At 42.9% G+C, this 27,855-nt stretch overlaps 1 protein-coding gene across 4 annotated transcripts in view; it reads left to right on the top strand.

Annotated features, from left to right (window-relative positions):
- The window catches only part of LOC127571264 (host cell factor 1-like), an 80,956-nt gene that overhangs the window by 8,986 nt on the left and 44,115 nt on the right, over positions 1 to 27,855 (top strand). For all 4 annotated transcript variants that reach the window (XM_052017503.1, XM_052017501.1, XM_052017502.1 and 1 more), the window contains exons 2-11: positions 6,728 to 6,876; positions 11,856 to 12,016; positions 14,356 to 14,561; positions 16,055 to 16,139; positions 16,247 to 16,353; positions 16,827 to 17,006; positions 20,668 to 21,033; positions 22,208 to 22,383; positions 23,535 to 23,732; positions 25,649 to 25,876. In XM_052017503.1, the coding sequence (XP_051873463.1) occupies positions 6,728 to 6,876; positions 11,856 to 12,016; positions 14,356 to 14,561; positions 16,055 to 16,139; positions 16,247 to 16,353; positions 16,827 to 17,006; positions 20,668 to 21,033; positions 22,208 to 22,383; positions 23,535 to 23,732; positions 25,649 to 25,876 (1,856 nt within the window). The remainder of the gene's footprint in view (positions 1 to 6,727; positions 6,877 to 11,855; positions 12,017 to 14,355; positions 14,562 to 16,054; positions 16,140 to 16,246; positions 16,354 to 16,826; positions 17,007 to 20,667; positions 21,034 to 22,207; positions 22,384 to 23,534; positions 23,733 to 25,648; positions 25,877 to 27,855) is intronic.

The raw sequence follows: 27,855 nt of genomic DNA, 5'->3' as shown, positions 1-27,855 counted from the left end.
GCATTCTGTGCCCTTGCTGCTCTCAATGCTGCTTCCAAGTGTTGGTCACTTGGAGGAGTGATTAACCATCTGAGGGAAGACACTAGGTGGTAAGCAAGGGGAGGTATCCTTGCACATGTTTAATAAGATGCATTGAGAAATATGGTCAATGTTGAGGGGCCCAAGGACTGTTCCCTTCCACCTGTTCTGCCATTTCTGCTCTGTTGGTTGTACAAGATGTACTAGGGATTGTGAAGGAAGAGTCTGGGGTGTTGTCTGTAAGGAATAATTCATTGAGTATGTCTGTCAATTTAGACTCCAGTTTTCAGGTGTCCGAGGAGGATTTTGCAATAGCTGGGTTGCAAGCAATGTTGCCAAATTCAACATTTAGGTTGATGACAAGTGGTCCATCTACTTTTATTCTTTCTTATTTGCAGTGTTAATGAGTAGCTTGCTGAGCCATTTCAGAGGGCATTTTGTGGTGGAATTTGAACTCTGTTAGTCCAATCCTCCTGGATTACCAAGTGAGCACCATACCTGTGATTTAGAAGCACCGTGTCTTACTGTCAAGTCTTGAAAGACATAGCTGCTATACTGGGTCTGCAGCAGGTAGTGAGTGAGTCAGTACACAGGTGACTGACTTGGCTACTTGGCTTGAAGAATAGAACCTGAGATGCCTAAAAAATGAGGTGCCAGCCTGTTGAAGCTGCAGCGCAGGATTGAATGTGTGGTAAATAACATGCAATAGACATAGCTAAGCAATCTTGTAACCAACAGATCAGGTCACAGGTCTGCAGTCCTACCATATCTAGCCATTCATGGGATGGAGAACTAAGCAGCTAATGTGAATCACCTCCAAGAGTATCCCCAACCTCAGCGATAGTGGGGTCCCAGCATATGAATGCTGAAGACTAGGCCAGAGCATTATCAATCAGCCTGAAGTGCCAAATACATGATTTTTATCTCGGCTTCCTCCTGAGATCCCCATCATTACACAGGTGCCAGTCTTCAGCAAATTCAATCAAGATGTTATCAAGAAATTGCAGACACCGCTGGTACAGAAAAGATAATGGGACCAGATAACATCCTAGCTATAGAAATGACTCCTGCCTGAGCAAGGACCTAGACCTGCTGCAGTTTGCCTGCCACACCAACAGGTCTACAGTAGATGCAATCTCACTGGCTCTCCACTTGGCTTTGGGGCACCTAGAAAACAGCAAGACATATGTCAGGCTGCTGTTTATCGATTACAGCTCGGCGTTCAACACTATCATCCCCTCGGTACTAATCAACAAGCTTCAAAACCTGAGCCTCTGTACCTCCCTCTGCAACTGGATCCTTGACTTCCTTATTGGGAGACCATAGTCAATGTAGATCGGTAGTGACATCTCCTCCTCACTGACAATCAACACACGCACACCTTGAGAATACATGCTTAGCCCACTGCTCTACTCTTTCTACACTCGTGACAGCGTGGCTAGACACAGCTTGAATGCCATCTATAAATTCGCCAATGACACCGCTGTTGTTGGCAGAAGCTCCGATGGGGATGAGAAGGCGTACAGGATTGAGATATGTCAGCTGGTTGACTGGTCTCGCAACAGTAACCTCGCACTCGACGTCAGCAAGACCAAGGAATTGATTGTGAACTTCAGGAAGGGGAAGTCGGGAGAACACACACCAGTCTTCATTGGGAGGTCAGCAGTGGAAAGGGTGAGCATCTTCAAGTTCCTGGGAGTCAGCATCTCAGAGGATCTATCTTGAGCCCTCTACTTCATTAGGAGTTTAAGGAGATTTGGTAGGTCACCAAAGACTCTTGCATATTTCTACAGATGTATGGCGAGGAGCATTCTGATTGGTTGCATCACTGCCAGTATGGAGGCTACAACGTGCAGGATTGCAAGAGGCTGCAGAGGGTTGTAGACTCAGCCAGCTCCATCACGGGCACAACCCTCCCTACCATCGAGGACATCTTCAAGAGGCGATGCCTCATGAAGGCAGCGTCCATCATTAAGGACCCTAACCACCTGGGACATGCCCTCCATGTTACTACCATCTGGGAGGACGTACAGGAACCTGAAGATCCACACTCACACGTTTCAGGAACAGCTTCTTCCCCTCCGCCATCAGATTTCTGAACAGTCCATGAACAGTACCTTGTTATTCCTCTTTTGCACTATTTAATTTGCAACTTGTAGCACTTTTTATGTCTTTATGTCTTGCACTGTGCCACTGCTGCAAAACAACAAATTTCGCGACATATGTCAGTGATAATAAACCTGATTCTGAAGACTTGTGTTCCGGAACTAGCTGTGCCTTCAGCCAAGTTGTTTCAATACAATTACAATATTGGCATCCACTTGACAATGGAAAATGGTCTAGGTATGACCTCTTCACACAAAGCCTCTCAAATCCAATCTGTCTAACTACCACCCATCGGTTTACTCTCAATCATCAGCAGAGTGGTGGAGGGTGTCATTGACGATGTACAAAGTGGCACTTTCTCAGTAATACCCTGCTTGTTAATGCACAGATGAGATTTGCTGGGACCATAGCTCCAGACCTCATCAGTTTTAGTCCAAGTGTGGACCAAAGAGTTTGGAGCTGAGTCCCAGAGGTGAAATGAAATGATTGCATTAGACATCACGGTGGCCTGTGACCAAGTATAGCGTAAAGGATCCCTGGGAAAACTGAAGTCAATCAGCGTCAAATCAAAAGTATTCCCAAGGCTGCAATTGTAACTTGCATAATGGAAGATGGTTTTGGTTATTGATCAATAATCCGAGCCCTAAGACATTACTGCAGAAGTTCATCAGAAGAGTGTCCTAGATCCAACCCTCCTCGGCTACTTCATCAAAGACATTCCTTCTATCATGAGGTCAAAAGTGAAGATATTTGCTAATTGCACAGTGTTTAATTCCATTCACAACTCTTCAGCAAATGAAACGGTCCATACCTGCATGCAGCAAAGCCAAGACAACATTCAAACATGGGCTGATAAGTGGCACGTAACATTGTGTTGCAAAGGAGTCAGCTAATGACTAGCTCCAAAAAGAGTTTAACCATCTACTCTTGGCATTTAATGGCATTACCATTGCAGAGTCTCCCACTGTCAACATTGACTGGAAACTCAACAGGACCGGCCACATAAATACAAGAGAAGGTTAAAGTCTGGCTATCCTTCAGTAAGTGACTAAGAGCCCTAAGACTTGTAGAAATTTGACAATTTGACTCTTCACCATCTAGGATAAAGCAACCAGCTTGATTGTTGTGCCAACCTTCTGTCAGCTGCATACAATGACTACATTGTGTATCACCTGCAAAATGCACTGCAGTTACTCACCTATGTTATTGAACAGCAGCTCCCAAACCCACAACCAAGGAAAACAAAAATAGCAGGCGTTAGGGAAAAGCACCTGCTGGTTCCCCTCTGAATTGCACACCATCCTGCCTTCGAAATATATCGATGTCCTTCCATCCTTCAAATCTGAGGGTTCCCCACACAACAGCCCTGTGGGAGCACCTTCTGGAGAAAGTGACTTGAAATCACCTTCCTGAAGATGACTAGGGGTGCACAATGTTGCGGTTACTGGGCTGGCTGCTGTGGGGTGACTGGATAAGTAACTGAGCTGAGTATTTCCAACACTTCTGTCCTTCTTTCATATTTCCAGCATCTGCAGTGGTTTTCCTTCAAACTATAATTTCTCGCGTGCATTGTCCCTCTTCCAGACCTACAACCCTCTCAGATCTCTGAACTTTGTTAACTATCTTTTGCATATCCATGATGTATCTCCCCACCATTGGTAGTCATGCTTAACTTGCTAAAGCATTGGAAGTCCTTCCCCCAACTCTCTGCCTTTCTCTTCCCCTTTTTAAGATGCTCCTTAAACCCTATCACTATGACCACATCAGGTACTCTGTGAAATACTGTGGGAGTATTTTACTGTGTAGAGGTACGATATAAATGCCACTCCTCTTTATCCTGCCCATCTCATCTCTTCACTCTCAGTCCTGGTTCAGGGTTTTGACCTGAAACATCATCAATTCCATTCCTCCCACAGATGCTGCTCGACCTGCTGGGTTCTTCCAGCCGGTTTTTGTTGCTCCAGATTCCAGCATCTGCAGCCTCTTGTGTCTCTACTATATAAGTGTGTGTTTTTGCCTGGTAAATTGAATTGGTTTATTATTGCCACATGTACCGAGGTACAGTGGAAAAACTTGTCTTGCATACCGTCCATACAGATCAATTCAATACAACAATGCATTAAGACACGTCCATACAGATCAATTCAATACAACAATGCATTGAGGTAGTACAAGGTAAAATAACAGAATGCAGAATAAAGTGTTACAGAGAAAGTGTAGTGTAGTGCAGGTAGGCAGACACGTTGCAAGGCCATAGCAAGATAGATTGCGAAGTCAAGAACCCATCTTATCGTACTAGGGGACCGTTCAGTAGTCTTATAACAGTGGAACAGATGGTGTCCTTGAGCCTGGTGGTGTGTACTTTCAGGCTTTTGTATCTTCTACCTCATGGTGGGGGGAGAAGAGAGAATGTCCACGGTGGGTGGGGTCTTATGCTGGCTGCTTTCCCAAGGCAACAAGAAGTGTAGACAGAGTCCACGGAGGGGAGGCTGATTTCTGTGATGTGCTGAGCTGTGTCCACAACTCTCTGCAGTTTCTTGCGGTCACAGGCAGAGCAGTTGCCGTACCAAGCCGTGATGCATCCAGATAGGATACTTTCTGTCGTGCATTGATTAAAAATTGGTGAGGGTCAAAAGGGACATGCCAAACTTCTTTAGCCTCCTGAGGAAGTAAAGGCACTGATGAAGTTTCTTGGCCATGGTGTCTTAATGGTTGGATTAAGACAGGCTATTGGTGATGATCATTCTTAGGAACTTGAAGCTTTAACCCTTCTACCTCAGCACCGTTGATATAAACAGAAGCATGTACAACCCCGACCCACCAACCCCTTCCTGAAGTCAACAACCAGCTTTTTTGTTTTGCTGACATTGATGGAAAATATACAGGGAAGGGGAATTCTGAGAGGAAAAATTATCATTTGAAAATGCTTAATAGAAAGATAAGAGAATAAATTTTTGAGCAGCTTCAATCTCTGCGCACTATAAAGCAATTGAAAGAAAACAATTTTCCATCTATATTTGCTCTTTACATATAATTAATTTTAAATGTCTGCAGTCTGTTCTTCCTGATTGCTTGAGGTAACAATTTTAGCAGAGGACAATTTGTTTGTGCTTAAATCTTGATTTAAAGTTCAGCTTATCACTGTAGTGATGTCCATTAACCCTGCAGGCAGCACAGCTAATGGATATGGAATCATCTTGCATGCTAATCACTAAAATGATTCTTCATCTCTGCATCACTAATTCAGTTGAAGAGAGAGTTTTTAAATTGACACCTGAAAGTAACATCCCACAGCAGCAGAGTAATTAGTTCATGTGCTGCCTCCAGCTGTTTTGACAGCAAAGGATAAAACAATAATGCAACTTTAAACTCTTCATTAGATCACATGCTAAAAAGTAAATTTATCTTGAATATCAAATGGGTTGTCTGCGGGTTCTATGTGCGATCCTAAATGAACCTTGTTCTCCACATTTATCACATGTGGGTTTACTAGTAATAGAATATGAACCTTGTCATCTCTATTTATACCCGACTGTGTAATCTAATCTCACCTCTTCTATTTCATGAAACCAGAGTCACAATTGAGAGCACGAGGGTGTAGAAATTGCTGAAATATTTATCCATGCTTTGCCTCCTGTCTGAGCATTCTCCGGTCCATAAATCCCAACATATCCATAATTCCAACCCACACTAAGTCTGAGTCACCCTCTTATTCTGTTTGTCTCCCAATTGCATTCAATTTAAAATCCGTATCCTTATCTAGCCCCCGCACTTTCGTGTAGCCATGTGTTCCATCCTGAGTCTTCCATGTAACCCCTTATTCCCTCATCATGTGATCCTCCTGCCTCTAAAATTCATCTTATCGAATAAACTACCCAAATACTTTTTCCCACCTCTATTTCCTTTCCTAATACCACCACGTGGCCCTTAGTACCTTGAGATTTTCCTTTGATATACTGGTGCTGGATTCTTTTAGTTTGTGGAAAAATTAATATTTCTCTCTGCATGGGGGCAACTAAGTTGGAGTGAGTCTTAGCCTATGTTTTCTGTAGAATGTTATTGGACTCCAAACAGGTTGAGTGAACCCGGCCTTTTCTCCTCGAAGCAACAGAGGATGAGAGGTGTAGAAGATGATGAGAGGCATTGATCGTGTAGATAGTCAGAGGCTTTTCCCCAGGGCTGAAATGGTTGCCACAAGAGGACACAGGTTTAAGGTGCTGGGGAGTAGGTACAGAGGAGACGTCAGGGGTAAGTTTTTTACTCAGAGTGGTGAGTGCGTGGAATGGGCTGCTGGCAACAGTGGTGGAGGCGGATACGATAGGGTCATTTAAGAGACTTTTGGATCTGTACACGGAGCTTAGAAAAATAGAGGGCTATGGGTAAGCCTAGTAATTTCTAAGGTAAGGACATGTTCGGCACAACTTTGTGGGCAGAAGGGCCTGAATTGTACTGTAGGTTTTCTATGTTTCTAATTCATTTCATGAAGCATTTGGGGGCACTTTATTGTTTTAAAGATTTATATAAATAAAAATAATTGGCTTTTCTAAGCATATTGGTAATAGACCTGTAAGATAATATTTTAATTCTTTTTTTTACCCCTCAGCAACCAACCAGTGGTTCATCCCAGCAGTGAGGGGGGATATTCCTGCAGGATGTGCAGCGTATGGATTTGTGTGCGATGGGACTCGTCTGTTGGTGTTTGGTGGCATGGTGGAGTATGGGAAGTACAGTAATGAGTTGTATGAACTACAGGTAAGTTGGGAGGAACATGAACTTCCCAATAGCTTAAGTCTGATTTATTTTATCAGGTTGGTAATACATTTTTGAAGGAAATGGAGCTATCCAAAGTGTATTTAATAATTACAGGATATGTGGCTGTGGGCCCTCATCTAGGACATGCGATTATAATCTCGGTTTTACTGAAAATGCTGTTTTATTAATGCTGGTAGCTGAGCCCCACCTGCTAGTTCAGGTGAATATGGAAAGTGCCATAGCACCATTGAAAGACGAGTTATGTATGCCCCAGACCAGAAGGCTATGGGTAAGCCTAGTAATTTCTAGGGTAGGGACATGTTCGGCACAGCTTTGTGGGCCGAAGGGCCTGAATTGTGCTGTGACTGTTCTATGTTCTCACAGTTCGTGGAACTGTGCTGTTCCACAACAATAACTACACTTCAAAAGTACTTTTATTGCTAAAAAAGAGTTGGGATATTGAGGGTTTGCTATCAAAGAACCTCATTCAAGCATCACCACATTGTAAAGCTTTAAGATTTTAAAGGGCTATGTTTTACTCTCTTTAAAAATGATTTTTCTTCTCAGCTGTTAATAGAAACTGAGTTAAAGATCTCCCTCATGAAGAAGTGCCTGCATCACTTCTATCAGGTGTCACTAGGCAGAGGTGGAGACTGGGAGAATTTATTTTGACCAATTAAATGTATGAGGGCACTAAATGTGAACCATGGAGCATTTACATTTTGGGTTCGCAGTGCTTTTAAAACATGCACATAGACAGAAATGATTGTTCAGTCTGTGGGGTGCCCTGTTGATTGTGGAAAAAGCCAAAGGTAAAAGCATGGGCAGAAATGCAGCAATAAAACAAAAGGTGTTCATGATTGTTTAAATAAAAATAAAGCTGTTGCAGCGGATTAATTAAAGGTAGTCTGTAAATGCTGTTGTGTTGTCACCATAATTATTACTGGTAAAATCACTGGCAATTTCAGAGCACTTACCCTGTGCTTTGCTTGTAAAATTAAAAACCATCCACTGTTGATTCTAATTTAAAATGGAAAAAAAGGCATGAGAAAGAGAAGAATGTCAGTCATGAATTTGAGGCAATGGTGCAATTGGGGACCATTGTTGAATCAAGTGGATGGACCCACGATAAGGTATTTTGCAAAACAGCCCCTTGCGATGAGCACTCCTGCCATTCACATGCCAGCTTTACAGTGAGTATTTGGCAGAGGTTTTTCAAAGTGATTTCCAACACCTGTTTCAAAAAGTCATTAACCTTGATGAAAGTCCTGAGATACAGCTTGATTGCCCTGCCAGTGCTGTGACAATGAGAGCATTATTGAGGGCAGGTGCAGTAGTGTAGCAGTTAGCGTAACGCTATTAGATGCCAGCGACCCAGGTTCAATTCCAGCCACTGTCTGTAAGGAGTTTGTACGTTCTCCCCGTGTCTGCGTGGGTTTCCTCCGGGTGCTCCGGTTTCCTCCCACATTCCAAAGACGTACAAGTTGGGAAGTTGTGGGCGTGCTATGTTGGCACCGGAAGCATGGCTTAACTTTCAGGCTGCCCCAGCACATTCTATGCAAAAAGATGCATTTCACTGTGTGGTTCAATGTACATGTGACTAATGAAGAAACCTTAGTAGGGGCATTATTTTAATAGTTGGTGGAAATTATCCAAATATGCAATTCTCCCTCCAGGATCATTACTTAGAAGCATTTCCAGCATGCTTCACTTAGACAATAAAGATTGGTGTTTCTCTTGACTGCTTGTTTCTCAGTTCTGAAATTAACAGATCATTCCTGAACACCAATTTAAAAAAAGAACAAAAAAAAAGTGATAATAAAATGAAAGCCCTGAAAATGGAGCATCTTTTTATCTTCCACCCCTCCTTGCTTAACTCTTGAAACTGCTCACTTTTTAAACCAGCCTTAAATGTGTGGATGGCTTGCAGTGTGGATATTTTACAAATTATTGGACAGGTCCAATAATGTTGGCACGATTTCACTATCTATGTTGAGTTACTATCATTGAAATATTCATCAATTCAGATGCTATACTCCCCTGTTCATGTTACCTGCTAACTGTTGATTTGTCTGCTTGCTTCTGAAGGCACTTCTGGTAGCCAAAAAACTGCTGTCGTGAACTTGGAGCACTTTATCCAAATTTTAGCAAAATATTTTCCAAAATGAGTGCTGACGCTGTTCTGGTGGAAACAAACTCTCTTTGGGATAAGCTGGATAAATCTCTCCTTATGTTTACTAACTCAACAACATAAAATATAATGTGCAGTCTTTATGCAGTGATTTTCGAGTGACTCATTCATTTCAGTCATATCAATATTTACCCATAACTTCTGAGCCAGCTCATTGGGGAACTCCTTTGTATTATTCAAAAGTCATTGCAAGCCATAATTGTTTCATCTTCATAGTCCATTTGAACAGGCAAGTGTGTTGGAGCATGTTGAGGTTAAGAAAGAAGCAGTGTTAGAGTTACTAAAAAGCATTAGGATAGATAAGTCCCTGGGGTCGGACAGGATATACCCCAGGTTACTATGGGAAGCGAGGGAAGAGCTTGCTGGAGCATTAACAATGATCTTTGAGTCCTCCCTGGCCTCAGGAGTGGTACCGGAGGATTGGACGATGACAAACCTTGTTCCATTGTTCAAGAAAGGTAAAAGGGATAATCCCAGGATTTATCGACCAGTGAATCTTACATCAGCGGTGGGCAAACTATTGGAGAGGATTCTTAGGGTCGGGATTTACGAGCATTTGGAGAAGCATAGTATTATTATGGACAGTCAACATGGCTTTGTGAAGGGCAGGTCGTGCCTCACAAACTTAATAGAGTTCTTTAGAGGAAGTGACAAGACAAATTGGTGGGTGTGGTATATATGGATTTTAGCAAGATATTTGACAAGGTTCCCCATGGTTGGCTCATTCAGAAAGTCATGAGGCATGGGATCCATGGAAAGTTGGCTGTGTGGATTCAAAATTGGCTTGCTCACAGAAGACAGAGGGTAGTTGTAGAAGAGGAGTATTCGACCTGGAGATCAGTGACTAGTGGTGTCCCTCAGGGATCTGTTCTGGGACCTGTTATGGACTCAGTGAAAGTCCCTTTAAGATAGAGAGTGTGTGTGTATGTGTGTGTGGGGCGTGCTTACGTCAATAGAAGATAAAGGACGTAATGATGTTGTTGAAGAAGAAGAAGAAGAGAGAGAGAGAGAAGGGAGAGAGACACCAGCCTGCTTGTTTTCTCTATCGATGGATGAGAAACAATAACTGTGTTTGCCACTGAAATCCATGTATGGAAGTTGGAAGTAATCCGGTGGAGTTCACTTTGTTGCTGACCTGTAGAAAGAAACAGGTATTTGTGTGTGGACGACCACAGTTCGGATGCTTTTCGGGGTGAGGAAGTCACTACCGAGTAAACACTGAAGTGTCGTTTGGGTTCCATCGTGGAACATTTGGATTTCGTATGTACTCTCTCTATGTTTTTCTACATCTACATCTTATCTTCAGACAACGGTGGTTGTTGAAGAAGCCCTTGCTCATGTTTCACCTTATGGCTTGCGGAACTGAACTTTAAGAACCATTCAGGAACTGGGAGTTTTGGACTTTGTCACACACACACACGAAGAGTTTAGTTTTGGGGTTAACGTTCGAGGTTTAACATTTTTGAATTCTAACATACTAACATTTTTACTTTTATTTTACGTATTATCATAAGTAGTGATTAATAAAATAGTTTTTAACACTGAATCATGCTCAGTGTGTTTCTTTTGTTGCTGGTTTGTGACAGACCCCTGCTCTTTGTGATTTTTATAAATGATTTGAATGAGGAAGTGGAAGGAGGGTTGGGACGTTTATAGATGACACGAAGGTTGGTGGTGTAGTAGATGGTGAAAAAGGTTGTCGTAGGTTGCAACGGGATTTAGACAGGATGCAGAGCTGGGCAGAGAAGTGACAGATGGAGTTCAGTCCGGAGAAGTGTGAAGTGATACACTTTGGAAGATTGAACTTAAAGGCAGAGTGCATGGTTAATGCAGGATTCTTAGCAGTGTGGAGGAACAGAGAGAGCTTGGGGTCCAAGTACATGAATCCCTCAAAGTTGCCTCACAAGTGGATAGGGTGGTTAAGAAGGTGTATGGTGTGCTGGCCTGCATTAGACGGGGGATTGAATTCAAGAGCCGAGAGGTAATGTTGCAGCTTTATAATACTCTGGTTAGACCACACATGGAATATTGTGTTCAGTTCTGGTCACCGCATTATCAGAAGGATGTGGAAGCTTTAGAGAGGGTGCAGAGGAGATTTACAAGGATGCTACCTGGATTGGAGAGCATGTCTTATGAGGAGAGGTTGAGCAAGTTAGGGCTTTTCTCTTTGGAGCAATGGAGGATGAGAGGAGATTTGACAGAGATGTATAAGATTATGAGAGACATAGACAGAGTGGACAGCCAGCATCTTTTCCCCATGGTGGCAATGGCCAATACTAGAGGTCGCCCATTTAAGGTGCATGGAGGAAAGTTCAGGGGAGATGTCAGAAGTAGGTTTTTTTTTACTCGGGTGGTGTTAGGGGCCGATACAACGGTCATTTAAGAGACTCTCAGATAGGCACATGGATGAAAGAAAAATGAGGGTTATGGAGGTGAAGTAGAGAGGGGGATAGATTAAATGGGGATAAGGTTTACATAAGTTGGCACGACATTGTGGGCTGAAGGGCTGTGTTCTATGTTCTAGATTGTTCCCTTAAAGGATTTGCCAGATTATTTGATTTATTTTATATGCTAAAATATAGAAGGCTGGTAATTGACCAAGTTTATGCTTGTATTAAATGTCTCGGAGAAGCAACTGTTCATCAGTGAAAGAGGTTGCTGTTTAATACTTGACCTCAGAACTACTTTTGAAATCCCTACACATTTTTGTGTAATTAACCCTGAATGTTTGATGATACCCAGGCAAGAAATCACAAATGACTTGTGCTGCTTTGCTCTTGTTTTCCAGGCAAGCAGATGGGAATGGAAAAAATTGAAAGCCAGGGCCCCCAAGAATGGCCCCCCACCGTGTGCCCGACTTGGGCACTGCTTTTCAGTAATTGACAATAAATGTTATTTATTTGGGGGATTAGCCAATGACAGTGAAGATCCAAAAAACAATATTCCACGGTAAGTTTGTTGTCTTTTTATTTTTTTTAAATAACCTCCTCTCCAAGCATTGAGTCAATCCAGAATTGCAACATCGCTTTATTTGGTGAAGTCTGCATTCCAAAGAAATGTGTTATTGAATAGGTTGGGAAATCAAAAATAAATGCACAATGCTAGAAATACTCAGGTGATTTCTAGTCAGATTGGGTTAAGAGGAACACCTGTGTCCTGGAGTTGGGAGGGAAATTAGTTTATCCTTGTGCTTCTGGTGACAGTATGAGATGAACGCTGTGGTAGTCTGTGCGCCTGCCCCAGGAGAGCTAGCGTATGATAAACAATAGGACGATGGAGGAAATTGGTAACAGACAACGTGAATGCATTTCTTAAATATACATCTGGCATCAGTGAATTACACTTTGTTGGAGTTAAGTAAGAATTTATAATAAGCAGTTCCTTGTTAACTATGTATGGCATAGTCTCTCAGCATTAGTGGTGTAGAAGTTGGTGAAAACCTATAGGAAAAGGATTTCTCCAGCCAATACTGGCAGGTTTGTGTTTAGTGTGCGTGCGAGTCCTGAGATCTTTTCAGCTGTGGTGGACTGCAAAAGTGCTTGGCGGCTGTAGAATCACAAGTATAGTAAAAATTATTAGATGGTAAAGGTTTTATAGTGTTTTCTGCTGCTCTAGGCTCCCTTCCAATATTATTGGCAAAGTTGTCACATTTCAAATATTGCATATCAAATCTTTAAAAATTTGTTGTTAGTGAGATGTTCTCATAGTGAAGCCAATGCAATGGGGCACCGCCTTAAAATTAGACCTGGGCCATTTAGGACTGTAACTGATGAAACATATCCATGATGGAGGAAATATTTTTTTGTCTAGATCCCTTTCTGCAAGTTGATCAATTTATTTAGACACCAATGTAAAATTGAATTGTCTTTTTTAAATTTTATTCTTTGGAGTTGCGCTGGTACTGGTAAGGCTGCCATTACCTGTTGCGTGGGGAAAATGTTAAGTAGCTTAATCTTAAGTTGTAGTTTTACAACTGTGTTGCTTGCCAGTCACCTGCTACTGTGGGATGCTCAGCCAGGCAGGTAAGAGTAGGCCAGTAATAAACAGGGTTTCATCAGGGCCACACAGTTCAGGACTTTGTTATAGCCCTGGTCCAACTATCCTCCCAAGAACCCCACCATCACAGAAACCAGTTTTCAGCCTCATTCACACTATATGCACTGAATGTGCCAAGGTTATGGTATCAGATGACATCCCGACTGTAGTAATGACCTGCACTCCAGAACCAGCTGCATCTCAAGCTAAAGTGTCCCAATAAAGTCTCTGGTATCTACCCGAATACATGGAAAGTTGCCCAAATGTGTCCTGTTCACAAAAAAAATGGGGCACATTCAGTGCAGCTAATTACTGCCCAGTCAATCTATTCTCAATGATCAGCAAAGTGAGGGAAAATATTGGCAACAGTGTGATCAAGTGCCACTTACTTACCAATAACCTGCACACTAAACTGATGCCTGGTTTGGATTTTGCCAGATTACTCTGCTTTAGACCTCATTCCAGCCTTGGTCCCAACATAGAACAAAGAGCTAAATTCCAAAGGTGAAGGGGGTCAACAAGGAACCTGATAAATCTGAAGTCAGTGAGGATCAAGGTGAGATTGCTCCAGTGGTTGTAGACATACCTCAGACAAGGGAAGTGGTTATAATGGTTGTAGGTCAATCATTCCTATTACACCACTGCAGTAGTTTCTTGAGGCTGTGTCCTACAGCTAATCATCTTGAGCTGTTTTATCCTTCCATTGTAAGGATTCAAAGTGCCAACGTTTGCTGACATTTGCACAATATTTAGTTTGACTTCTTGGCAAGTGAAGCAATGCATTCATGCATGTAACAAGACCAAGGCAACATTCAGACATGGGCTGATAAACGGTAAATGACATCCGTGCCACAAAGACATCCGAAACAAGAGTATGTCTAATCATCTCCTCTTGATATTCAATATTATTAATGTCTGATTCCACCACTGTTATCATCCTCAAAGTCAGCATAAGTAGGCTGGCTTCAGGAGCAGGTCAAGGGTGGGATATTATGTGGCAACAACTCCCAAGAAGCTTGACACTATGAATGCAATTCAGGGCATGTAATAAATGTTAAAAACCAACCCGATTCCATGTCGGAAAGGCAGATTTCAATCTGAACTTGGTGACGGTCTGAGAAATATATTTATTGAATACAATTTATTACCTTCCAAGGATTTGAGCTTGTGTCTGGTAGTTTGCTGATCCAATGCCATACTGCATGTGTTGTATGTATTGCAGTTTTCATAATTTTGCTTTTATTTTTTGCAAGGTATTTAAATGACTTGTATATATTGGAGCTTAAGCCAGGGTCTGGAGTTGTAGGATGGGACATACCAGTCACGTATGGAACTCCGCCCCCACCTAGAGAGTCTCACACAGCAGTTGTGTATCGTGGCAAAGACAATAAACCAAAACTTGTCATCTATGGTGGAATGAGTGGCTGTCGACTTGGAGACCTGTGGATTCTGGATGTTGGTAAATATCTTTTTTCATTTCTTTGACAGCAGGAACTATCTTTTAACGACATTCATGTTTATAAATTCAGTACCCAGTTGAGGAAGTGTGGTCTCTGCATGTTGCTTTCCAAATTATTTTACTTGGTGTTGGCTCTCTTAAGAAAGAAATCTGAGGATTGTTATTCCCATTATTACAAGCAATGGAAACCAACTTTGAAATTTTAACTGTAGCTAGACATCAGTTGATGGATTCCTGAAACTCACTGGGGAAACAAAGATCAGATACTTGGAGGACCACCTTCTGCTGGGAGTCGCACATAGTTTCTGAATGTGTTATTCTAAGGTGAAGCTGCATCAGGGATTCAGGAGGTTTAAATATTTTGTGGAAAATATAGAGATATGTAGAAGGTTTGATATGGTATTCAGAAAGTCTAATTGTGTTATTCACTAGATGTGCATCCCTTTCAATTTGTTCCCTCTTTCCACCACTTCCTGCCGTCCTGTGGGAACTGATGAGATGCAGGGCTGTGGGAAGGGTGAGCAGCAAGATAAAACTTTATAAGGGGTCATTGGGTATTGACCAGAACCCATTTTTCTTTTTACACCCCCTGTAAAATGGCAGCATACCAATTAGAGCACCTGCCCTGCTGCCTTTGCTAAGAATGGATAATTAGGCACAGACAGAAGGTCACGCATGAGGCCTCTTGAGTCTGTTGTACAACGGGCTCTAAAACTTTGCATCCTCCCCTCTTTGTTTGTTCCTTTTATTGTTAATCCAGATAACATGTATTCAGTTGGGGTACGTGTGATACCAGGCGCTGTCTTTTGTTTCTTGATCAAATTGCATCCAAGTCTATGTGATGAATGTACGTGAGACATTTGGGAATGGGAGAAATCTTCAGAGCTCGAAACTGATCATTGCGGCCATCCAGATTCCACCAAAGATTACCAAAAAGTCGCCCCTTCTCCTGCCCTTCCCTCCAGCTGAAGTTGATGTAATGCCCCTTCTACCTTGGGTGACAGCAAACATTGACCGTGGGCCTTTCTGGTCCATTAATTGAATGAACTTTGAAGTCAATTGTGCAGTTTACTCCTGAGGAAATGTTTGAAGTCAAAACCAGAAAGATGTTCCAGTCATCAAATCATAACTACATCAGAAGGAGCCAAACAGCCCACTCTTCCCTGTGCCAGCTCTTTGAAATTGGTCCCATTTTTGTCTTTTTTTATCCATAGCCCTACAAATGTTGCCTTTCAAGTCTTTAATCTCTTCCCTGTTTGGAAATCTCCACTGCCCAAGTAGGCAGCATATACCAGACTGCAACAACCACTTGTGGTTTTTAACTAAACAAATATTCTCATTGTCACCCCATTTTTTTTTGACTAGTTACTTAAAAATCTGTGTTTCCTGGTCCCCCTTCTTGCTGGAACTAACAATTTAACTAGAATTTACTTCATAGTCCTGCACTTTCAGACTGACGAGATTTCTAAATGTAATTTGTTTGCACGATGCAGAGAATTTAACGTGGAATAAGCCAGAAGTTGCCGGAGTTCCACCTTTGCCCAGAAGCTTGCACTCTGCCACAATGATTGGGAGCAAGTAAGAAATTCCACTACACTTGAGAGCAGATGCAATGAAATGTTTAGTATTTGTGTTCGTTGTGTTTCTATCCAGTGACACCTTTAACTTTGCTCTCCTTCTTCCAGAATGTATGTTTTTGGTGGCTGGGTCCCCCTTGTGCTTGAAGATGTCAAAGCTCCCACACACGAGAAAGAATGGAAGTGCACAAATACCCTGGCGTGTCTGGATCTTGGTACAGTGAATTGCTTCTTAACTCGTGTCTCTCTGTTCCAGTGCTATTCTGTTAATAGTAAATCCCCAGTGGAAGAGAATAAATGCCAAAATTGGTGTTGGTAATTTGTCCATTGCTGTAAAATTCAGAATATTGTGAATTTGAGTGACTGTGTTCTTGCAGGTTGAGAGGGGGAATTCAATGATATTCAAAATGTTCAACTTGTCTTTTGTCTGATCTGTGGAATTAGATTACTGCCTCGCACATCTGAAATTTTCCATGACTTGGAAATGGAGTCAGCTAGTTTTTGGAGGGTGTTAGAAGTACTCTTCAAGCTATTACCCTCTTTTATTCTGGATTGCTTCCCATTCCCTTCCTTTTTATAAGCATCTGGCCAACATAGCATTTGTGAACATGAATTCCTCGATGTGGAGTCGCGTTTATGTCCCAGTGCTGCCTTTCGCCTGTTAACTTCTTCATTTCTTTCAAACTAGAAACAATGACTTGGACTCAGATCTCAACTGAATCGTTTGAGGACAGCATTCCTCGTGCCAGAGCAGGTCACTGCTCTGTCTCCATAAGCACACGTCTGTATGTGTGGAGTGGTCGAGATGGCTATCGAAAAGCTTGGAACAATCAAGTCTGTTGTAAAGACTTGTGGTATCTTGAAACGGGTAAGGGCTGATTAGGGATCAGTTTGCAATTTTACAGTTGTACAGTACCATAATTTAGAATTATATTCTGAGTGATACTGGCAAGCCAGCATTTATTGCTTATCCCTAATTGCCCTTGAGGAGGAGGTGAGCTACCTCTTCAACTATTGTAGAACTTATTTTCTCGCAGTGCTGTTGTGTAGGAAGTTCAAGAATTTGAACTCCGCAACGACTGGTGATATATCACCAAATCAGGATGATGTGTGACTTGGAGGGGAACCTACAGGATGTGTTCCCAGTACCTACTGCCCTTGCCCTTGTTGGTGGTAAAGTTTGGAGATGCTGTTGGAGTAGCCTCAGCGAGTAATTGCAGTGAAGTATGTAGATGGTGCACACTGTAGCTGCTGTGCACTGACATGGATAGAATGAATGTTTAAAGTGGTTGATGGAGTGCCAGTAAGCAGGCTAATTTGTCCTGGATGGTTCCAAGTGTTCTTGATTATTGTTGGACCTGCACTGATCCAGGCTAGAGGAGGGTATTCCATCCCACACATTACCTGTACCTTTGTAGATGGTGGAAAGGCTGTGACGTGATTGGAGTTTAGTCACTTCCTGAAGGATACCCAACCAGTGATCTGGTCTGGTAACATTTTATTTGTGTGGCTGGCAGCGTTGAGTTTCTGGTCATCATAATCCCTAGGATGTTAATTGAAGGGAACTCTATGGTGGTATTACCATTGAATGTCAAGTGGTAGATGGTTAGTGCCAGGCACTTTTGTTGTGAGAATGTTACCTGCCATTTATCAGTCCGTGCCTGAATGCTGTCTAGACCTTGCCGGACGCACATGCAGGTCGCAGTTGGATATTGTGCAGTCATCAGTAAATATCCCCACTTCTAACCGTTTGAAGCAGCTGACCATGTTTGGGTCTCTGATACTGTCAACAGTGATGTTCTAGGGCTGAGATGATTGATTTCCACCAATCTTCCTTCTGTGAGGAATGATTCCAACCATTGTACTGTACGGCTTAGTAAGAAAAGCAACTAGTTCTGCAGCACAGGTCTTCAGTGCTGTACTTAGAGTGCTGTCTGGATCCAGAGCCTTCATGTATCCAGTGCTGTTAGATATTTCTCAAAATAATATGGAATGAATTTAATTGGCTTGAAGACGAGCTGCTTTGATAGCAAAAAAAAATACCAGTTACAACCCATTCAGCCCATCATCCATTCTGACTCCCAACAAAGCAGTCCATCAGTCCAGTCTCCTGTCACCATCTTCTCCTATAACACTACCATAACCTCTCTTGCATTCCCTCCAACTTTCTCTTGTGATTGTTTTGCCACTTTTTGGGATTTGCTGGTAAATGAAACACCCAGAATAAACCAGCACAGTCACAGGGAAAACGTGCAAGATCCACACGGGCAGCAGCCAATGTCGAGACAAATCTGGTCCCACAAGGACTAACTGCCACCCGATGGATCATCTCCTGGGCACTTCTGGCTGAATATGGTTTTGAATGCTTCAGCCTTCCATTGTTGAGGATGGGGGTTTTCTTGGAGCCTCTTTCTCCTGTTAGCTGAGTAGTTGTCGACCACCATTCATGTCTTGGTTATGATATTACAGAGGTTCATTCAGATTTGTTGATTATGAGAACTCTCGCTAATTCATGCTCTTTAGCACGTGCATAGCCTTGACGTAGCGTCACCAGGTTAACACCTCCATGTTTAGGTGTGCTAATGTTGCCTTCGTGTCTTCCTGCATTCCTCATTGAACCAGGCTTGATCCCCTGCCTTCACAGTATTGGTAGAGTGAGGGATATGCTGAGCCATTAGGTTTTAAGTTGTGGTAGTACACTCGTCTGCTGATGATGATGATCCACTGTGCTTCATGGGTGCCCGAATTTGAGCTGCCAGATTGTTCTGTCCTGTTCAGCTGATTGTAGCACCACACAAGACAATGGAGGCCTTGTCAATGGAAACAGAACTTCGTTTCCACTTTGTGGTCACTTCCACCAATTCTATCATTGATCATTAACCTTGGTTGGAAAAAAGACAATTTTGGAGGACCCAGCTTTTACAATTAGAGGACGTAACTGTGAGTGCCAATCCCTCGATCAATATCACTGAAACAGTTATCTGTTCACTATTGTGCTATTCATTGTGGAATTCATTACAACAGTGACTGAACTTCGAAAGAAATTGCAAGGAATCCCCTAAGTTTGTGCAACCCACTCTGGGAAAAATTCAAAGTGTAATTTCCTTTGCAAGATTAGTAGCACTAATAGCACTATATAACTCAGTCCTTGGGCTATTAATGGATGCTGTGATGATAATTGAGATTAGGCTTTTGGTCATGATTTGAGAATTCATAGAAACATTCAACATCATAAATAATTCTGAGAAGCTGGATAGATAAAAGCTATTATTGGTCAGGGAGTACATTTGAGATCATCAAAAGAACAAGAGTGGGGAAGGGAATTTGGAGAAATTGTGAGGAAACGGCAGACCTGACCAGAAAGATTGTTTGCAATGAGTAATAACTCTTGAAATGAGTAATAATTAGAACATAGAACAGTACAGCGCCGGAACAGGTCCTTCAGCCCATGATGTTGCCGAACTAATTAAACTAGTCATCATCTGTCTAATTTAACTGATCCCTTCTGCCTCCACAATGTCCATATCCCTCCATTCTCTGCACATTCATGTGCCTATCTAAGAGTCTCTTAAACACCTCCATCATATTTGCCTCCACTAACACCTCTGGCAGTGCATTCCAGGCACCCACCACTTCGTGTTTTTTTTAAAAAAAAAACTTACATCTCCTTTGAACTTACCCCCTCTCACCTTAAATACATGCCCTCTAGTATTAGATATTTCGACCCTGGGGATAAAGATACTGGCTGTCAACTCTATCTGTGCCTCTCATAATCTTATAAAACTTCTATCAGGTCTCCCCTCAGCCTCCACTGCTCCAGAGAAAACAACCCAAGTTTGTCTAACCTCTCCTCATAGCACATGTCCTCTAATCCAGGCAGCATCCTGGTGAACCTCTTCTGCACCCTCACCAAAGCCTCCACATCCTTCCTATAATGGACCAACCAGAATTGAATGCAGTACTCCAGATGCGGCCTAGCTAGAGTTTTATACAGCTACAAAATAACTTCCCAACTCTTGAACTCAGTGCCTCAACTAATAAAGACAGGTATGCCATGTGCTGCCTTTACCACCCTATGAACCTGTACAGCCACTTTCGGGGAGCTGTGGACTTGGACCCCAAGATCCCTCTGTACATCAGCACTATTAAGGGTCTTGCTTTAACAGTGATTAAATGCTTGAAATGTAGAAGGAAAAGGGCAGGGCTAGCACTCTTAGAGTTCATTTAGTAACATGATTTCCTCCTGTACTGTAACAGTCAAAGGTCATTATACTAAGCAAGTGTGAAATAGGAGGAAGAAGAAGAAAGATAGTAAATCATGAGCTCAAACTCATTGCCAGGGCATGCTCGTTTGCTGCTGGACAAGGTTTTCACCAACAGATTAAGTAAAAAGTTCTGCAGTAGGATGAAAAAGCTGTGACTAGCTGGGTCAAATGACCGTCATCATACCACCATTTCCCCCCACTTGCACTTTCCATTGCCACCTTTTTTTTAATGAAATCTGTGTTTCCTTTTTTGCTTTCTAATAGAAAAGCCTCCTGCTCCTGGCAAAGTCCAGCTGGTTCGAGCAAGCACCAACTCTCTGGAGGTCAGCTGGGGATCAGTATCTACAGCCGACAGTTACTTGCTTCAGCTCCAGAAGTACGACGTGCCAGCAGCCACTGCTGCCATGACCCCTCTGACAAACTCTGGCGTTTCGGGCGTTCGACCGCCCAGCAGTCCTGCTCCCGCAGCAGCCGCACCAGCGTCATCACCCTCGCCAGCACCACCGGGAATCCGCTTTGTTACGCAGACAGCCGCCACAGTGGGGACACAGGCTGCACCCCTCACCCCTGCCGCAACGTCACCAGCTGTACTCAGGATTCCTGCTGCTGTGGCCTCTCCGCGCACGCCAGGTAAAGGACCTACTCCTGTACTTTTGGGTAGAGAGGTGATTAATGGGTGCTTTGTTTAATATATAAGGCATATTTATTAGCACAGAATTTACTGGCAAAAGTACAATATGTGTACTGTCATTAGTGTGTAAATAACGTTCAGCTGATGTGAAGAAATGCTTTGTAAACTGCAAGTTACAGTAAATGTCGCAGTAATTGTAGCTTCATGGAGTTAATGATGGTATGGGTGTGTGGTAAGATACAATATTGAAGAATGCAAAATATTTTAGTTTCTGGCAGATGTTGGGGAATGGGATAAAATTTGCCATCTTGGAGTTCTACTGCACAGAAACAGGCCCTTTAGCCCAACTTGTCCATGCCGACCAAGATGTCTATCTGAGCTTGTCCCACTTGCCTGTGTTTGGCCCGTGTCCCTCTAGGCCTTTTCTATCCATGTACCTGTCCAAATGTCTCTTAAACATTATAATTCTACCTGCCTCTACCGCTTCCTCTGGCAGCTCATTTCACATACCCATCAGCCTCTGTGTGGAAAAGATTGCCCCTCGGATCCCTTTTGAATTTTTCCCCTGATGCAGGGTTTTGACCCGAAACATCAGCAATTTCTTTCCTCCCACAGATGCAGCCTGACCCGCTGAGTTCCTCCAGCAGACTGTTTGTTGCTCCAGATTCCAGTCTATTGTGTCTCTAACAGTATCAGGGTGACATGTCAATTGTGATTCTGTCAGGTCCCTCTCTTGAGATGGTTGTGACTTCAGCTCTCTTGAACTTACAATTTAGGCTGACCGTTCCAGAGTCATTTTTAGGGATTGCTGCACTGTGACTGTTCTTGTCCTCAGTTGAGATGTTGAACTGAGATTCCATCTCCTCTCTCAGGTTGGGATAATCGTGATAGAAGGTCTGTTTCAAAGAAGAGCAAGGGAGTTCTCCCTGGCATGTTGGCCAATGTATATCCCTCACCAACACCAAAAGCAGATGATTTGTGGAAGCTTGCTGCTCGCAAATTGACTGCCATGTTTGCTATAGTATAACAGAGACCGTACTTCAAAAATATTTAATTACCAGTTAATTCTCTAGGATATCTGAAGGTGTGAGAAGTGCCATAGAAAATGCAACTTCATCTTTTAGTTCATTGGCTTCTTTAGAGTAATATTTAATTAATCTCTTCTTAATGCAGGGACAACAATGATCAGAACAGCAGCAGGCCAGGCAGTGGTTGCATCAGTAGCTTCAACCGCACCCCTCATCACTGTACAACGGCAAGTTGCACCTCAGGGTAAAGCACCCATCACTGTAGCAACCCTTCCACCGGGTATTCGTATGGTGAGACCAGCACAGACCACAGCAGGGACTGTAAGTTTTTGTTGCTTTGTGGTTTCTGTGGAGCATTGTGTGCACAGGTGCAGTGTTACATCCTGTGGCTTAAAATTGATTGTCTCGATGTTCTCAATTTTTTGTCAAGCTTCTTGGGTGGATAGCAGCGGATGCAACATAATGAGATGTTTTAGGAAATGCATTACAGCTGCCACAGCATCAGCGAAGTTAGTGAGTTGAGACAAATGTTTAACTGTCACATTTACTGTTCAAGAAACAAATTGAATCAACGGTAATATGTGTACCATACCAGAAAAAGGTTTTCTTGTGGGCACCTCAATGGCTGTCGTGGTTGGTGCATTCATGAGCATTCGCATTGTTCCCTGGTTTCTTCCACTGTGCACTCAGAACAGAAGCGCCGAGCCAGCGTTGGGTATCTGCTAACTAAGGATAAGAATTGAGCAGCATTCGCACTAGTAATTACTATCCTATGAATGTTACTGGGGAGGGAATTGAATGCTGAAAACACTTAGGAGATTAGCAGGACCTGCTGTTTCAGATCAATGACTTGTCATTGGAACTGGATCTGTTTTTAAAAGCAAGTATATAGCTGTGAAAAGGGAGATGAGACAAAAATTTAAAAGAACATTTGTTGGGACCATATGTTAATTAATAAAGAAATTTACCCAAGTGGCAATTCTTTATTGTGAAATCAGAGAAGGGATTGTTGGAAGATTATTGATCTCTGATGGAGCTTCGCAACTGAGCCCAAATATTTGTGTCCTCGCATAGGTTACCATTGCAGCCCTAACTACATCTGCAAATCACTGCAAATTAGGGTACAAACCTATGATGCACGTGACCTTCATGGAGGTTAAATGACCTCATTCTCTCTGCACAACTATGACTGCATTTTCAGTTGCAGAGTTGCCTTTGCATTGTTTAAGAGACTGGGAAATAATGGGAAGCCAGAATTGCTCCTAATAAATTCTAATGTTTTATAGTGAAGCACTTTTGCATTGTCTCTTCTCAATTGAATACATCTAGAAGCAAGGGTCTCCTTTGCCTATTTATGAATAGGCTCTTGAAATGTGTTGTCAATGAAGGAGAAGATTGGTATTGCATTGGAGGATGATGTTTGATCCCATTCTTGCTGCTTTTGGTGATTTTTTTTTCCCCTTTTCTCCCAGCCACTTACCTCCAGCCCGCAGATGAGTGGAATGGCAGCTCTTGCTGCTGCAGCCGCTGCCACTCAGAAGATTCCTTCAAGCACAGCAGTTACCTCAATTGGAATTCACCCAGGCACAACCATGGTAAAAACAATGACAGTCACCCCTGGAGCCAATACTTTGCCAGCCACTGTGAAAGTAGCCACTCCATCAGTCATGGTATGTCATTTCTATAAAGAAATGGTACAAATCTGATTGTTTTAACCAAGAAGTTTTCCATTGGAAAACAGAATAAAGTGGGAAGATTCATATACTGATTTACTGTTTAATGTGGGCGTGTGCGCGCGCGCGCACACACACACACACACACACACACACATCCTTCCCTCGTTAAGTAGAGGAAGAATTTATAGAATGTGTGTAACATGAATATTCACATCATAGCTCAAACTTTTTTTTTAACCAGTGTAGGGATATGGGGTTAATCCCACAAGGTGGGAGAGATGGCAACATGATGGCCACATTTGCACAGACAATTTTATCTACTGAGTATCACTAGATGTTGACCTAACAACTGGACCTCCTGTCTGCAACAAGGCTGAAGGTGTGACTTGAACCCTATAGCATTGACTCAGAGGTTTGCATATTACCAACTCAAAGGGTTAGGCTACTGTTTCAGAAAGTATGGTCTACTAGTAATTTCCCCACTACTTCCCAGCTCATTATAGAACATAAAGACACGAGAGACTGCAGATGCTGGAAATCTGGAGGAACACACAAAAATCCGGAGGACCTCAGCAGGTCAGGCAGACAGTCAATGTTTCCAGTCGAGACCCTTCATCAGGACTGGCAGACAAGGGCAGTGCTGTTGTAGTCTGGCGGACTGAACTCTACTTTGCAGAGGCCAGATGGCAGCTCTTGTTCACCTCCTCTTACTTACCCCTGAACCAGGACCCCACTGAGAAGCATCAGACCACTGCCTCCCACACCATCACCAACCTCGTCACCTCTGGAGATCTCCCCTGTACAGCCTCCAACCTCATTGTTCCCTAACCCTGCACTGACCGTTTCTACCTCTAATTTTAAAAGAGGCCAGTCCTGACGAAGGGTCCCGAGCTGAAACGTCGACTGTCCATTCCCCTCCATAGATGCTGCCTGACCCACTGAGTTCCTCCAGCATTTTGTTGTATTACAGAACATAGAACAGTACAGCACAGGAACTGGTCCATTGGCCCACAGTGTCTGTGCCAACCATGATGCCAATTGAATATAATCCCATCTGCCTGCATGTGGTCTATATTCATTCATTCCCTGCCTGTTCTTGCGCCTGTCTAAGTGCCTAAACCTTGCCATTGTATCTGCCTCCACCACCTACCCTGGCAGTGCATTCCAGGCACCCACCATTCTCTGTGCTTACATTAAAAAAAACTTGCCTCATAAATCTCCTTTAATTTCTAGGGTAGGGACATGTTCGGCACAGCTTTGTGGGCTGAAGGGCCTGAATTGTGCTGTAATTGTTCTATGTTCTAAACTTCCTCCCACTTACCTCAAAACTATACCCTCTAGTATTTGACATTTCCACCCTGGGAAAAAGACTCTATTTATGCCTCTCATAATTTCATAAACTTCTATCAGGTCACCCCTCAGCCTCCGACGCTTCAGAGAAAACAATCCAAGTTTGTCCAACCTCTCATTTATGTATCGTCAAGAACTGGCTGCTGAAGTCACAGCTGCAAGGTTAAATGAGTCCCCTATAATCCGTTTACACACAGTCCTGCACAATTAGCCTCTTTCCCTTGTAATGCTTTTGAAACTTCCATATTATGGCAGCCTATTCCATTTCTACACACTCTTCTGCCACTGCATCCTTAAATTAGTATTAAGCTGCAGCATAGATCACAGTTCACGGGGTAGGTGCTATGAATTTAAGCACCCACTTGGATTTATAAGTCTGTTTCTTAGTGTGAGAATGTATTCCTCCACCTTTTGGGGGCAGGTTTGGCGCGTGGTAGGGTATGGTATCAAAAGTCTGGACTCTTCTATTTTACTTTAATCCAAACATTATGGTGCAGGCACGACTTGCTTCCTGGAAGGCTTTTCACTTATCCTGATGCAAATCTGTATTTGCTTTCCAGGTCAACGCACCAGCAACCTCGATGTTGAAGACAGCCGCTGCTCAGTTAGTGACTCCGACTCATACTGCCACCACCACCGCTCCGACTAGGCCCATTATTACAGTGCACAAATCGGGTGCGGTCACTGTGACCCAGCAGACTCAGGTGGTGACCACTGTGGTGGGAGGGGTCACCAAAACAATTACATTGGTAAAGAGCCCCATCTCCATGGCAGGTGGAAGCACACTGGTAAGGATAGGAGCTCTGTAGCTGCGGTGAGCTTTTAATCATCATTGACTTCATTATCAGAAGAAGGAGTCAAATAATTTTGCATTTTTAATTTCAAATTATGACACCTTCATTCAGGCCAGTTAAAATTCTCAAAAGCCTTTAGAAGTCAGTCGTGCTTACCTTAATGTTGTTACTGATCATTGGAACTCCTCTTAACACTGTCTTATTTCTTAAATTGAAATAATATTGTGTATTTGCTTTCATTTTCAGATTTGCTGTGTAGTTTTTGCTTCCTGTCACTTTGCTCTCCTGAAGCTGTTGATTTCTTGCCAGGCTACGTTTGCCTGTAAAACTGTGGTACCTTTCCTGAGCAGCTAGTATTGTTGAGTGAATTTTGAATGTCGTAAATTGAAGGAATGGATTGATGGTTCATAGTTGAACCTGATCTTTAGCCAGTGACCTCCGAAGGAGACTACATGACAGCGAGTGTCTTTTACACAAAATACAATGTGCAGCTACTTCAAGGGGTTGAGAGGGCATATTGCACGGAGAAGTTTGGAGCATTAAGTAAAGTTTGCCACATTTGCAGCTTTGACAAGACAGCATACAGCATGCTGTGTTCCATTTTGGTCTCCATACCTAAGGAAGGTTATACTTGGAATAGTACAAGGAAGGTTCGGTTGGTTGATTCCTGGATGTGAGAATTATCTATGAGAAGAGATGAATAAGCGATGTCAAGAGGCTTAACAGTATAAAAAGTAGACTATGGCAGCACAGTAGTTAGAAGAGAAAGGATGTAAGTGATGGCAAAATGTTCTGCTTCATTCGCAGGCCTTGCTTGCAGCAAGATCTGGCACAGCATTTGGGCATGGGTTGATGAGGGGCAAGTGACATTGCCACCACAAATGGCAAGTGCCAGAGAGTGAGGGTTTCCAACAAAAAGTGAACTGAAGAGTGTTACCATCACCAAGTCCCTTGTCATCTACATCATAGGGTGTCAACATTGACCAGAAGCTTAGCAGGACCAGCCTCTGGTTGCAAGATTGAATCAAAGATTAGGTTTCCTGCAGTGAGTGATTCACCTCCTAACTCCCCCAAACCTTTCCTACCATCTATGAGGCCCAATTCAGGAATTTGATAGGGTACCATGCACTTGACTACATGAGCGAGGCACCAATGAAGCCTGGCACCATGCAGGACAAAATATCCTGCACCCCCTGCCCCCTTAACCACAATGCACCAATACTGGAAGGAGTGAAATGTTTATGGTGTATAGCATCTACAACATGCAGCCTAGCAACTTACCATGACTTCTTTGACTGCACTTCCCACTGAGGGGAAATTGAAAACCAGGCAAAAATAGAATAGGAAACTTGTTTTATTAACGTTTCAGAATGCTGAGATGTGACGGAAATTTTCAAGGAATTAATATTCTTTATTTATTGCTTACGAAAAACTGTTCTGATGCAGTACATACAACAGTACAGCATGGTACAGGCCCTTCGGCCCACAATGTTGTGCCGACCTTTAAAACCTCTCCTAAAACTATCTAACCTCTTCCCCCCGACATATCCCTCGATTTTAAATTCCTCCATATGCTTATCTAGTAATCTCTTAAATTTGACCAATGTACCTGCCTCCACCACCGCCCCAGGCAGCGTATTCCATGCCCCAACCACTCGCTGGGTAAAAAATCCTTCCTCTGATATCTCCCTTGAACTTCCCACCCATTATTTTAAAGCCATGCTCCCTTGTATTGAGCATTGGTGCTCTGGGAAAGAGGCGCTGGCTGTCTACTCTATCTATTCCTCTTAATATTTTGTATACCTCTATCATGTCTCCTCATCCTCCTTCTCTCCAAAGAGTAAAGCCCGAGCTCCCTTAGTCTCTCCTCATAATGCATACTCTCTAAACCAGGCAGCATCCTAGTAACTCTCCTCTGCACCCTTTCCAACGCTTCCACATCCTTCCTATAACGAAGCGACCAGAACTGGACA

The sequence above is a fragment of the Pristis pectinata genome, chromosome 6, assembly GCF_009764475.1.
Source record: "Pristis pectinata isolate sPriPec2 chromosome 6, sPriPec2.1.pri, whole genome shotgun sequence".
NCBI lineage: Eukaryota > Metazoa > Chordata > Chondrichthyes > Rhinopristiformes > Pristidae > Pristis > Pristis pectinata.
This window is presented reverse-complemented; position numbering and strand designations above follow the sequence as displayed.